This window comes from Mytilus galloprovincialis, chromosome 4, assembly GCF_965363235.1.
Source record: "Mytilus galloprovincialis chromosome 4, xbMytGall1.hap1.1, whole genome shotgun sequence".
Classification (NCBI taxonomy): Eukaryota; Metazoa; Mollusca; class Bivalvia; order Mytilida; family Mytilidae; genus Mytilus; species Mytilus galloprovincialis.
In genome coordinates this window covers 90,824,851-90,838,755 of record NC_134841.1, presented here as the reverse complement: position 1 = coordinate 90,838,755, position 13,905 = coordinate 90,824,851, and the positions used below count along the sequence as shown (strand labels likewise).

The 13,905-nt window shown below is 32.0% G+C and overlaps 1 protein-coding gene across 8 annotated transcripts in view; it reads left to right on the top strand.

Annotated features, from left to right (window-relative positions):
- The window catches only part of LOC143073368 (uncharacterized), an 85,942-nt gene that overhangs the window by 63,253 nt on the left and 8,784 nt on the right, over positions 1-13,905 (top strand). For 6 of the 8 annotated variants that reach the window (XM_076248854.1, XM_076248853.1, XM_076248857.1 and 3 more), the window contains 10 exons: positions 758-820; positions 4,812-5,295; positions 5,640-5,791; positions 6,175-6,240; positions 7,837-7,899; positions 9,524-9,619; positions 10,057-10,203; positions 10,474-10,650; positions 11,164-11,331; positions 11,706-11,828. In XM_076248854.1, coding sequence (XP_076104969.1) covers positions 758-820; positions 4,812-5,295; positions 5,640-5,791; positions 6,175-6,240; positions 7,837-7,899; positions 9,524-9,619; positions 10,057-10,203; positions 10,474-10,650; positions 11,164-11,331; positions 11,706-11,828 — 1,539 coding nt within the window. The remainder of the gene's footprint in view (positions 1-757; positions 821-4,811; positions 5,296-5,639; positions 5,792-6,174; positions 6,241-7,836; positions 7,900-9,523; positions 9,620-10,056; positions 10,204-10,473; positions 10,651-11,163; positions 11,332-11,705; positions 11,829-13,905) is intronic. The other 2 variants (XM_076248855.1, XM_076248856.1) reach the window with 2 other exon arrangements.

The following is a 13,905-nucleotide window of genomic DNA, read 5'->3' as shown; positions in this document are numbered from 1 at the left end:
CATTAAAATGAGCTAATACTCTAAATTGAAGCATGTAGGTCATTTTAAAATGTCATTTTATGTATTAGCTGCTACATACAAAGTAACACTGACTGTTATGTGGACAGATGCAACTAAATTGTATTACTGCATCTAATATTGGTAGGGAAGTGGGGTTGTAGGTCTATAAAACAACTTCATCAAAAGACCCCTCAAGGATAATATGTAACAACATAAAAATGTCTTACAATATCTGAAGCTTTTAATTACCAAGAATTGTGAAAACATTATGAAGAGACTATCTACATGATCTAAGATCTGATCAAATTCCAAATTTAACAAAAACAAACAGTGAGATATGGCAAAAGACAGTAAGGTGGTTAGGACAGTCTCATGAACATGTGACTGTAAAACTGGTGTAGTAACATCTCAATCTCCCTTTTTAATCATTGATCTGTGGGCATACAAAGGGTACTGTAAATTCACAAATTATTGTGATATGTTTTTATTTTTGCGATAAATGTAATAATTTCGTAATCGTAATAATCATAATAACTTGCATTTTGAAATTTTTTATATGAATTGAACAGGATTTAAATTAAAATCTCATTTCAGTCTAAAACGACAAAATCGCAATAATAAATGCACGCAATAATTTCTGAATTTACAATATATACAATAACTATACAAATCAGCATAAAAAGAACTGAACTCTACAATTAGTAAAGCAATATAAAGAATAATTCACAAGTTTTGATATACAACCTTCTGATAAAAGGTAGAACTAAGTTGTGCTGAGTTAGAGGTCACTGAGGACGGACATTTTATTCTCTTGAATCAGGTAACTTGCTGCTTTGGAAAAGGATAGCATTAGCATGTCAGGGTAGCTCTATTAAACATTAAAAATATTTGCTTAGCTGCAATGCTGCCGCAGTTTTATTCTAGTATTACAAGAATTGGGTCCTCAAATTGAATTAATCTAAAATTTGTTAGAATTTTTAAAAAGGACTATAGGTTTAGTGTTTTTGTACACGAGTAATATCAGTACCCATAACCAGTAAATCGTAGGCCATTGATGAACAGAAGTTTTTTATCAATTAAGTATAAATAAACTGTGTAATACTTTTTAACCGGATTTTTGTGACAAAAATGTCGGTTATTGGTATGGGGATATACGGCGGGAGGTCGGGCGGGCGGGCGGCAACCAAATGTTGTTCGTGCATTTAGGCATGAACTGTTCAACCAAATCTTACCAAATTTTAATAGTTTAATAATGATGATTTTGACTTTTACCGTTCTGGAGTTATGGTTCTTGAAAGATTGAAAAATGTTGTTTCCATTCGTGTCCGTGCATTTACGCATGAACTGTTGAACCAAAGCGTCCCAAAATTTAATATGTTGTTACTGATGACAAAATGGAGATCAAGTTCAATAATTATGATTTTGACTTTCAGGAGTTATGGTTCTTGAAAGATTAAAAAATGGCGTTTCCAGTCGTGTCCGTGCATTTACTCATGAACTGTTCAACCAAAGCTTTTCAAATTTTAATATGTTGATACTGATGACAAAATGGAGGTCAAATTTGATATTGACAATTTTCACTTTCACCGTTCATTAGTTATGGTTCTTGTGATATTGCCAGGACACAAATAAATGTTAATAAATACGGTTTGCTGTCGTTGTGACAGCCTCTTGTTAAAATAATCATACAAGGGTTTATAGAATTATTAAAAAACAAGTTTTGCACAGGGGGCAAAGTTTCCGATGATAGTAAATCCTTTTTCATTTGCTCTAACATTGGTATTTATATGTTGTGGGCAAGTTATCATTTTTTATACGACCACAAAATTTGAAAAATTTTTCGTCGTATATTGCTATCACGTTGGCGTCGGCGTCTGCGTCGTCGTCGTCGTCGTCGTCGTCCGAATACTTTTAGTTTTCGCACTCTAACTTTAGTAAAAGTGAATAGAAATCTATGAAATTTTAACACAAGGTTTATGACCACAAAAGGAAGGTTGGGATTGATTTTGGGAGTTTTGGTCCCAACATTTTAGGAATAAGGGGCCAAAAAGGGCCCAAATAAGCATTTTCTTGGTTTTCGCACTATAACTTTAGTTTAAGTTAATAGAAATCTATGAAATTTTGACACAAGGTTTATGACCACAAAAGAAAGGTTTGGGTTGATTTTGGGAGTTTTGGTTCCAACAGTTTAGGAATTAGGGGCCAAAAAAGGGCCCAAATAAGCATTATTCTTGGTTTTCGCACAATAACTTTAGTTTAAGTAAATAGAAATCTATGAAATTTAAACACAAGGTTTATGACCATAAAAGGAAGGTTGGTATTGATTTTGGGAGTTTTGGTCCCAACAGTTTAGGAATAAAGGGCCCAAAGGGTCCAAATTAAACTTTGTTTGATTTCATCAAAAATTGAATAATTGGGGTTCTTTGGTATGCCGAATCTAACTGTGTATGCAGATTCTTAATTTTTGGTCCCGTTTTCAAATTGGTCTACATTAAGGTCCAAAGGGTCCAAAATTAAACTTAGTTTGATTTTAACAAAAAATGAATCCTGGGGTTGTTTGATATGCTGAATTTAGAAATGTACTTAGATTTTTAATTATTGGCCTAGTTTTCAAGTTGGTCCAAATGGGGGTCTAAAATTAAACTTTGTTCATCAAAAATTGAATAAATGGGTTCTTTGATATGCCAAATCTAACTGTGTATGTAGATTCTTAATTTTTGGTCCAGTTTTCAAATTGGTCTACATTTAGGTCCAAAGGGTCCAAAATTAAACTAAGTTTGATTTTAACAAAAATTAAATTCTTGGGCTTATTTGATATGCTTTATCTAAATATGTACTTTGATTTTTGATTATGGGCCCAGTTTTCAAGTTGGTCCAAATCAGGATTCCATATCAAGTATTGTGCAATAGCAAGAAATTTTCAATTGCACAGTATTGCACAATAGCAAGAAATATCTAATTGCACAATATTGTGCAATAGCAATTAATTTTCAATTGGAGTTATCTTTCTTTGTATAGAATAGAAGTTGATAATATATGTTGGAAATTTGCCAGACATGACTATGATGTCATTTTCTATTTTTATTTGCCAATAACTTTATGTAAATAACTTCATTGGAAATTTGCCAATATAAAATGTTGCTGATGAAGCTTTTTTTCCTTATCTTATCTAAAATGTTTTTAGATAATGTATGTTGGACATTTGCCAGACATGACTATGATGTCATTTTCTATTTTTATTTGCCAATAACTTTATGTAAATAACTTCATTGGAAATTTGCCAATATAAAATGTTGCTGATGAAGTTTTTTTTATTGTTTTATACAATAAACAATGTATATTCACTTTTACTACCAACCAATCTTTACCATTCAGTGATAACAAGCACTTTATTTTACATTTTAATATTTTATGATGTATTTAAAAGAGTAGTTATTGTTGCAAACTCCGTTAGAAATTTGAATTGATATCAGTTTTGGAAAAAGGGAAACGGGGATGTGAAAAAAAAAGGGGGGGGGGGTTTAAATTTTTCTCATTTCAGATTTCATAAATAAAAAGAAAATTTCTTCAAACATTTTTTTGAGAGGATTAATATTCAACAGCATAGTGAATTGCTCAAAGGCAAAAAAAATATTTTAAGTTCATTAGACCACATTCATTCTGTGTCAGAAACCTATGCTGTGTCAACTATTTAATTTTAGATTTAAAAAGTTTGAAGAAGAAATCTTTAATTGATTTGTAAAATCTTGACATTTGTTTTGTGTAAAAAAAAAACATGTAATGTCAAAAATTTGATCACAATCCAAATTCAGAGCTGTATCACGCTTGAATGTTTTGTCCATACTTGCCCCAACTGTTCAGTGTTCGACCTCTGCGGTCGTATAAAGCTGCGCCCTGCGGAGCACCTGGTTTAAGATTGAAAAAATAAAAATAATTTATAAATATAAGCTTTTCTGTAAAATACTACTACGGCTGTACTTGCTTATCACAAGTAAATGCTTTGAAAATATTGAACATTATATAATAATTAGCTAGAAATGGATTGGAAATAATTTCAGGGATAATAAACAGGAAAATTAGACATTTCATAAATATGTTTCAACATTTTTTGCTTTTTGCATGTTGTATGTCTCTCATTGGTCATTTTGCAATGTGTTAAGTTTGATATTCAAAAGAAAAGAACAAAAAGAAAGGAAAAAAATAGATAATGGAATTCCACTTTGAATCTTCCTAAAGAAAACAACAATTTATCTGCCTAAAGACTATATATAAAAACAAATTCACATTTGTCCAGTTTCTTTGCCACTAGCAGGTAAATGACAAGCTATACAAATTACAACCTTCGCTTGTGTAAGGGACACTGTACTATAGAAATAGGAACCAGCTTTATATTGTTAGAAATAGGTTAGGTTTAGTTTTAGGACTAGAATTTCTGTTAGGATTATTTATCGGTTATCATTAGTGGTGGGTTTGGATTAATTTAGTATAGTGGTATAGAAAAACAAAGGATAAGGTGTATCCATCCATGACACAAAAGCATCAATACATACACTGAAAATAACACACAAAAAGCAAAGGGAGAGCTCTTTTATTGCTATCCTTGATCTTAAAGTCACAATGAAGCCTTTGACACGGACCCAAAATATTTTTTTTAAAATTTCACTGCAAGTCCTAAGACGACCCCTGGATGGGTTGATCAGTTACTCTAAAGTGAATGGAGGGATGACATACTAGCTACTTTTCTGATTAATATATATAACATTGTTTTAGTAATTTGATATTGATAGTAATTAAAGTTGTTTTGATTTTAGAGTAAAAGGGGTACAGATCAAAGTAAACCTACAGCAGAGGAGAAGAGGAAATTAATAAATGATCTTATCAGCCATCTTGATAAAGATAGTGATGACCTTGACAGCTCCATAGAGGAGATTCATTGGAAAAAGGTTGAATCACTACTCCCTGTGAAATCACAGGAGAGAAAATGGATAACAGTTGGGCAAGCAACTAGTTTACATTCCAGCAAACCAGGTGATACCAGGAACAAAGAAGAGGAACTGGTTCTCAGTCTAGAATTACCTTCAGAGAGTGAAGGAATGACACAGAATGGCACAGATTCCAATACGTCAAGTCCTGTCCTGAAAAGAAGAAAGTTCCTTTCAGCAGACGGCACTGACAAGTTAAAGTCACACTCAGGACAACACCACACGATGCCTCCATCAACAGTCTCTAAGACTCCTGATAGTCTATCGTACTATCTACCAAGCTCAGAACACAATAGTGGGGATGACATGCATGGTAAATAAAGTTTATATCTGGTTGTTTTGAAAATTAATTGATCATAAACAGTTGGTGATTGAGAGTTTAAGTTTGCTTCTTTATTTGAAAAAAATAGCTAAGAAATCTACAAAAAATCTTTTGATATAGCATAAGATCAAATGATTTAAACATTATCCATGTCCTCATTAAAAGTTGCAATTTTCTTTCAAAATGTTAGCTGGTCAACTGCAATTCATGGTTTCAGCAAATTCAAAATGCTGTACTTCCCGAAATTTTGAGCTATATCATATTTTATTGGGAGAGACGTGTGATTTGACACAGGGATGAGTTTATTCTGAAATTTAAATCTGTTTTGTTTTCAGGTTTTGTAGAAGAGATAAAAAGCCATGCTGCCCCCATTAATTATGCTGCTCCAAGAACAGGTAGTCTCCATGACAGTGGTCATGTGACTGCCTCGACAGGAAGAGGCACATCTCTGCGGGAGCGAATTATGGAAATTGGAAAAACTCTAGAGGTAAATTATTGACGATGTTAACTAAAATCTATGAGAATTGGTAATCAGTTACTAAAGAGACAAAAAGGATGTAAAAAACAAGCAATGATTTAAACAGATTACTTTGATGGTCAGAATTCCCTCCACATATTGTTCATTCTATGATCTTCATATTTTAAAAATGTTCAAGCCTTACTCTGGAATATGCTTATATGACAGAGAGAATGTATGTGAGTTACTTGCTCAAAATTGCATCCTTTTTAATCATTAATAAACCTAGCTGCCTGTAAACATTACAGATTTAAAGATAGTGGTGTTAAAAATAACCTTGTTTACAAACATGATAGGCATTTTCATTGTTTTCTCTGTATTTAATATATCAAATTTATTTTGTTTATTTCCAGAAAAAAGCAGCTCCTAATTCAGAAATATCAGATGAAGAAGAGAGTCTGTTTACATGGAAGACAAAGGTAAACTGGTTGATAAAGATCTTTAGTTTATTTAATGGCTCAAAGGAATTCCAGTGACGTGCTACATTATGTGCATGCCTCCCAAAAATGAAAATAAAGAATTTTAACACAAAAACATTAAGATAAAATATGAATTAGTAAATTTTAGTTCTAGAAATATAAAGGATGTCACTGTTTGATATTTTTAATTGGAGTTACCTTTCTTTTGTCTATTATTGCAGATAAGGTAACAACAATTTTGCACAAAGGAAGATATTTCCGTTCATCATTATTCCCTTTCATATTATTTTTAATACAATGCAATTTAAGTTCCACTGCAAAATGAATTCAAATATTTTGCTTTCAGCGTTCACTTTGATTAAGGAATGGGTTTTATCACAAAGAAGTAGGGTCAGTAAGACCCCTTTTTGGCCCCAAAATATAGCAGTTTTACAAAATTGTGAAATTGTAATCCTTTAGCTATTTATTGGAAAGTGAGTGCTTCTGCTACATAGATATAGGCTGTTGACAATACAATGTACATATATGGTGTACTAGCATCATTAAGTCATGCTAAATTACTGAAATCTTCACAATTTTAACATTTTAGTTAAATTTTAGACGGTTTCCGTCTTAAATGAAAGTGGCCGCATTCGTGTTCATTCATAATATTGAAATGTAAGTTGTATTTGATGATAATACAAAGTATATAAAAAGGTTGAGGATGAACACACATGCGGCCACTTTCATTTTTGACAAAAACCATCTAAAAAGTGACGTTTTTTGGTATATTTGATAAATTTTTCATATATAAGCTTGAATCAGAGCGTTTTTAATGACTAAATCAGTTCAAATCTTTCACAAAAACTATTTAAATCAATTGAAATAGACACTTAAGTGTTGAGAAAGGGCCCAAAATCTTTCCTTAGATGAACCTGAAATTAGAGGCCAAAATCGGCCCTAACCAGACCTACTCCTTTACTATTGTCATTATTAATGCTCTATGTGTAAGAAAAACAGAATAGTTCGGGTACAAAAGTAAATGCCATATTTATAGATTCCTACTATTTCCATGAAGAAGAAAAAAACAAGTACTAGTACAATAATAAACAATGATGAATATTGGTGCATATCTATATGAATACATGTATAATATAAAAAAGAAGATGTGGTACGATTGCCAATGAGACAACTCTCCACAAGAGACCATAAGACACAGAAATTATCAACTATAGGTCAACATATGGCCTTCAACAATTAGCAAAGCCCATACCACATAGTCAGCTATAAAAGGCCCCCAAATGACAAGTGAAAACAATTCAAACGAGAAAACAAACAGCCTAATTTATGTACAAAAAATAAACGAAAAACACATAAACAAACGACCAGTGAATTACAGGCTCCTGACTTGGGATAGGCTCATACATACAGAATGTGGCAGGGTTAAACATGTTTGCAGGATCCCAACCCTGCCCCTAACCTGGGACAGTGTTGTAACAATACAATATAAGAAAGAACTATAAAAATCAGCTGAAAAAGGCTTAACTCATCAGATGGATAAAAATACAAATACTACAAATATTCTTTATGGATAAGTATGGTTTATTTATCTTTTAGGCTTATGAAGCCAGAAGAAATTTTGATAATGCAGAGAAAGAAATGAAACACAGTAAAGATGAGGTACTGCTACATTTAATCTGTCTGATTTCTGATTCTATTTATGTTAGGGACGACATGAAAAGTTCAATGTAGGATAAAAAACTTAATTTACATAGTTTTTTCCCACAACTTCAAGAGTTGTTTATTCAGTAGAATGAAGAGAACTGCTGTGGTTGTAGGAATAAAACAAAGATTCTTGTGATTAAAAATTTTTTGTTATGCCCCACCTACGATAGTAGAGGGGCATTATGTTTTCTGGTCTGTGCGTCCGTTCGTTCGTTCGTCCGTCCGTCTGTTCGTTCGTTCGTCCGTTCGTTCGTCCGTCTGTCCCGCTTCAGGTTAAAGTTTTTGGTCAAGGTAGTTTTTGATGAAGTTGAAGTCCAATCAACTTGAAACTTAGTACACATGTTCCTTATGATATGATCTTTCTAATTTTAAAGCCAAATTAAACTTTTGACCCCAATTTCACGGTCCACTGAACATAGAAAATGAAAGTGCATGTTTGAGGTTAAAGTTTTTGGTCAAGGTAGTTTTTGATGAAGTTGAAGTCCAATCAACTTGAAACTTAGTACAAATGTTCCCTATGATATTATCTTTCTAATTTTAATGCCTAATTATATTTTTTATCCAATTTCACGGTCCATTGAACATGGAAAATGATAGTGGGAGTGGGGCATCCGTGTACTTTGGACACATTCTTGTTATTATATATAATAATAATATAGTTTTTCTATTGTTTATCTGTGAATTTAAAAGACCTAAACTTTTTATGTAATCATCAGTAAAATTTGTTGTTATATAGTGTGATTTCAATGCAAATAAAAATCAAAGTTCATCTGGGAATTCTCTACACAAAAAACTAACAAATTATTTGTTTAACATCAGTGATTCTTTACACCATTTACACTACAATACATTATGTACTATTATGGATTTTAGCCATTTACATTATTATCTAAGCTTCCTCCTGCCAAAAAACGTAGACAAAGGGTATGTCACATGTTGTCCACATCACTTATAGTAATGCATGTTGAAAATTGCACACAAATATTTCCACTGATATTTAAAAATTTATATATTTTCCCTGTTTATGAGCTGAGTTTGATAGACAGATAATTTTTGGACAATATAAGTAAGGAATACTCATACAGTATTGTTCAAGATGAAGAATTTCATTGGACCAGGACATCATCATCCTATTCAAGAGTTACTAGATGGAGTTAATGCAAAACTGTAGATGGTGACATTCTATTTTAGGAAATTAATTTTATGAATAAAATTTTGTGGATAAATATTTCTGTATTTTATATGTTTTTATATATCTTGTATAATTGACTTGTTGTAAATTGTGGATTGGCATATTTACTTGATGTTGTTGGTAGGCGTTGAATAATATAAAGATCTTACTTACATGTTGTTTAATTATCATAATTGTGACACTCACAGAATTTCATGATATCCTTGAAATATCCATAACTACACTAGTTACTGCCAGAAAGAGTTTTGGTATTATGCAAAAGTAGTTAAAAGTCATTTCAAAACAACCTTGTCATTTTGGTCTCTTGGGAAGAGTTGTCTCATTGGCAATCATACCACATCTTCTTTTTTATATTGTCAAGCAAGTAACCTATTTTTTTATTTACAGATTAACAAGTTAGAGAAAGAACTTGAAGAAAAATGTAGACACATAGAAATTTTAGAAGCTTTTGTAGAAATGTTACAGAAAATACTTTGTAACAAAGTAAGTATAAATCAACCAATGGATGTATCTTTACTAGTGTTCCTACATAAGTTTTTCTATGTTTAATAGTTTTTTTGTGTATCTTAGTATAAATATGACTAAATATGTGAATTCTACAAACTTTACTGTTAACTCCCTGAAAAAAACATAGAAGAAGAGAAGTCCTTGTAGATTGTAATCAAACCTTACTTATATTATTTCTGTAACTTACTTACTGTTTTCTGAGGGATGTAAAGAGGGGTATCTGACAGAAGAACGGGAAATAAAATTTTCATTTCACAATGAAAGAACAATTAAAAAAATTTTGCAAGTTGATCTTTTTACTGGTTTCACGAAACATGTTGAATAACGATCCTTTTTCACAGCTTCACGTAAAATAAAAATGGCAAAATATGTTGCACGAAAATAACCCATTACCACCCTCTTTTCTTTTGAAGGAGAATAAAAAAGATAGAGAAGTGCTAAATGAAATTGAAGTTGAGGTGCACAGAATGAAAGAAAAACTTACTGATCAGGTGACAGGTAGTACAGGAAGTGATGTCACAACACAACTCAAACGTAAAGACAGAGAACTTCAAGCAAAGGTATTTAGATTTACAAGTATTACCTAATATGAGATTCCAATAGTAACAGTGGAACATACTACATTGTACAAACTTCTGTCACACTTTTGCAATAAAATTATGATAATGAGCTAAGATTCACAAACTGATTAAATAATTGGCCAACATTTATAGTGTTAAAATGAAAGCTGATTTTATAATTTAATATTAGTTATACCAAATGTAGTGGACTCTTTTAGTTGTGAACATTTTTAACTAAACAAAAATTATAATGTTTGTTCTTTTCTGTAGAGAAATGAAGTTGACAGTTTATTGGTGGAGTTAAGACAATGGCAGGAGGAGTGTAGAACAATAGAGGATATGAGAGTTAATGCCCTTGAAGCTTTACATTGTCTAGAACAAGAAGTATCAGAAACACACACATCAGAAAAACACCTGAAGCAAGACTATAATAACCTGCACGAACAGGTAAATTGTATAAACATTTCACTTTTTCCTGTTTCTTACAATTTGATAAATCTATATAATATTTTCTCGGAAAGCTTGCATTCAGTTTTTTTAACTTGAGTAATTTTAACACCAACCAGTAAGATAACATCTATTTCATTTCTATCTCCTTTTGTATACTTTGAAACTTAAGCAAGTGTTGTCTTTTTGGACTGGGATTATTAGGTCTAGTTGAGTTGATAGAAATATGTGTGTACTGTTTACTGGATTGGCTCGTGTGTGGCTGAGTAACAGCAATTATGTGATATTATTCTTCAAAGTGTAAAACTTAGTAAAAGGTAAAAAATCACCCATCTCATAGTATGCTTTATTTATTGAATTTAGGTTCCAGTCAATGACAAATATATTTAATGTTCCACAAAGCAAAAATTTAGACTATACTGAAATGAATGGAAATATGAACATTTTAATACATACAAAATCACTACTTTTACTGACAATATAAGCTGTGAATTCTTTATCTAACACTATTAGCTGCAATTCATGGATAGTGAAGCTCGTTCATTGAAAGTTGAAAGGGATCAACTCAGATTTGAAATTATTCAGTTGAAAGAGAAAGCCAAAAACTTTAGTCATCTGGACTTTGAGAAAAATAGCCTTGACGACAAAATGCAAAGTGTTTCAAGACTTTTAGACTGCAAGGTATTACCTTTATGTAATAAATACAAATTATCCACCTTGAATTTAGTATTATATTTAGCATTAACAAAAGTTCAAAAGTTAAATTTTAAAGATATTTGCTTTTTTTTGTTGTCAGCTGTGGATTCAATTTTAATTCTAGAAAACTTAACTGTTAAAATGATTAAGAAATGTCTTTTAACTGAAATACATTTGAATCTTGTAAGATAAGCTGTTTTGTTTTTCAAGTATGTGGTATGAGAGATTTATTTTTAAATTTCACTTTCTTATAAACGTTATCAAGGAATGTATGCCACTTACAGATCAATTATATTCTTATTGGTTACTCAATCTTAAATGTGAAACACTTAGCAATTTGTATATTTAAAACTAAACAGACTGAGACAGTTAACAACCAAATGAAGGAGGTTAAAGAACTGAAAGTATCGATTATCTCCCTTGAGGAAGAGAAATATCACCTACAGAGAAAACTACGGGATTATGTTAACATTCAGACAAGGGTACTAATAAGTGTTGTTGGCACTTGTTTCAATTATACTGAATGTCACATTTACTTATATATTGATATCAACTTGACTTGTTTTAAATATTTATCATGTATTATGTTTCTTGTCACTTGTGTATGTTTGCATTTTACTATGTTTGCATTTTAACCCGCCAGGGTTTCATGTTTTGCAATAAAGAGTATTATATTTGTATGTTACTGTACCCCGAATAATTTGGTCCCGCACAGTGATCAATCTTTGCTACTTTCAAAAAATGTAGTAATGGTAGAGCAGCGGAATATAATTAATGAATTATTCAGGTTAATGTTACTGAAAAATTGTTTGTATTATTATTTTGAAACTAGTTGGAGGTATTGGGATTTTATGGAGGATTTTAAGTAGGACACAATTCATAGTTCTTGTCTGCTTCTATGCTAAGGAAATGGAGCAATGATCAAGTTTGGAGTGTCACAATGAGGGTTTTGTGGAATTTTACTTTGTTAGCTAGCATGGTGAAACTTCATTTCAACAAGTCAACCACTACAAAGTGGAGCTAATATTCATATACCATTAAAAGTTTATTTCCTCACTATCCTTCAGACAACTTGCTGATATTTTTTAAAATTTTGTAACCAATTTATTTAAATGGGGATGTCATTTCCACTTTAGATTTAAAAAAAGGAAACTGCAAATTTTATGGTATTTAGTTTTGAATTACAATTTAAACATTAAAATTGGTGGTGGGTGGGTTAAATGTCACAGAAAATTGCTAGTCAAACGTTAAATCTCTGTTTTGTTTTTTGTTTGTTTGTGTATCTATATGTGTATGCATCAGTCAAAATTGTGTGTTGGGAATTTTTAGCAGCTATAAATCACGGCTTACCTATTTTTTTTAGCTCTTAATTGATTTATTTATCAGTAAATCATACTGTGTAATATATTGTATATACTGTTTTATGTATTTATGTTCTCTCTATACACAAAAACCATATAGGATATTTGTAACAAATGAGATTTCCACATTTTTAGCTCACCTGGCCCGAAGGGCCAAGTGAGCTTTTCTCATCACTTGGCGTCCGGCGTCTGGCGTCGTCTGTCGTCCGTCGTCGTTAACTTTTACAAAAATCTTCTCCTCTGAAACTGCTGGGCCAAATTTAAACAAACATGGCCAAAATCATTATTAGGGTATCTAGTTTAAAAATTGTGTCCGATGACCCGGCCAACCAACCAAGATGGCCGCCATGGCTAAAAATAGAACATAGGGGTAAAATGCAGTTTTTGGCTTATAACTCAAAAACCAAAGCATTTAGAGCAAATCTGACTGGGTAAAATTGTTAATCAGGTCAAGATCTATCTGCCCTGAAATTTTGAGATGAATCGGACAACCCGTTGATAGGTTGCTGCCCCTGAATTGGTAATTTTAAGGAAATTTTGCTGTTTTTGGTTATTATCTTGAATATTATCATAGATAGAGATAAACTAAACAGCAAAAATGTTCAGTAAAATAAGATATACAAATAAGTCAACAGGACCAAAATGGTCTGTTGACCCCTTTAGGAGTTATTGCCCTTTATAGTCAATTTTTAACCATTTTTCGTAAATCTTAGTAATAATCTTTTACAAAAATCTTCTCCTCTGAAACTACTTGGCCAAATTAAACCAAACTTGGCCACAATCATCATTGGGGTATCTAGTTTAAAAATTGTGTCCCGTGACCCGGCCAACCAACCAAGATGGCCGCCATGGCTAAAAATAGAACATAGGGGTGAAATGTAGATATTGGCTTATAACTCTGAAACCTCAGCCTTTAGAGCAAATCTGACATGGGGGTAAAATTAATTATCAGGTCAAGATCTATCTGCCCTGAAATTTTCAGATGAATCTGACAACCTGTTGTTGGGTTGCTGCCCCTGAATTGGTAATTTTAAGGAAATTTTGCTGTTTTTTGTCGAGCCTGCAACTTTTGTTGCAGAAAGCTCGACATAGGGATAGTGATCCGGCGGCGGCGGCTACGGCGGCGGTGTTAGCTCACTTCTTAAAAGCTATATATTTTAGAAGGTGGAAGACCTGGATGCTTCATATTTTGTATATA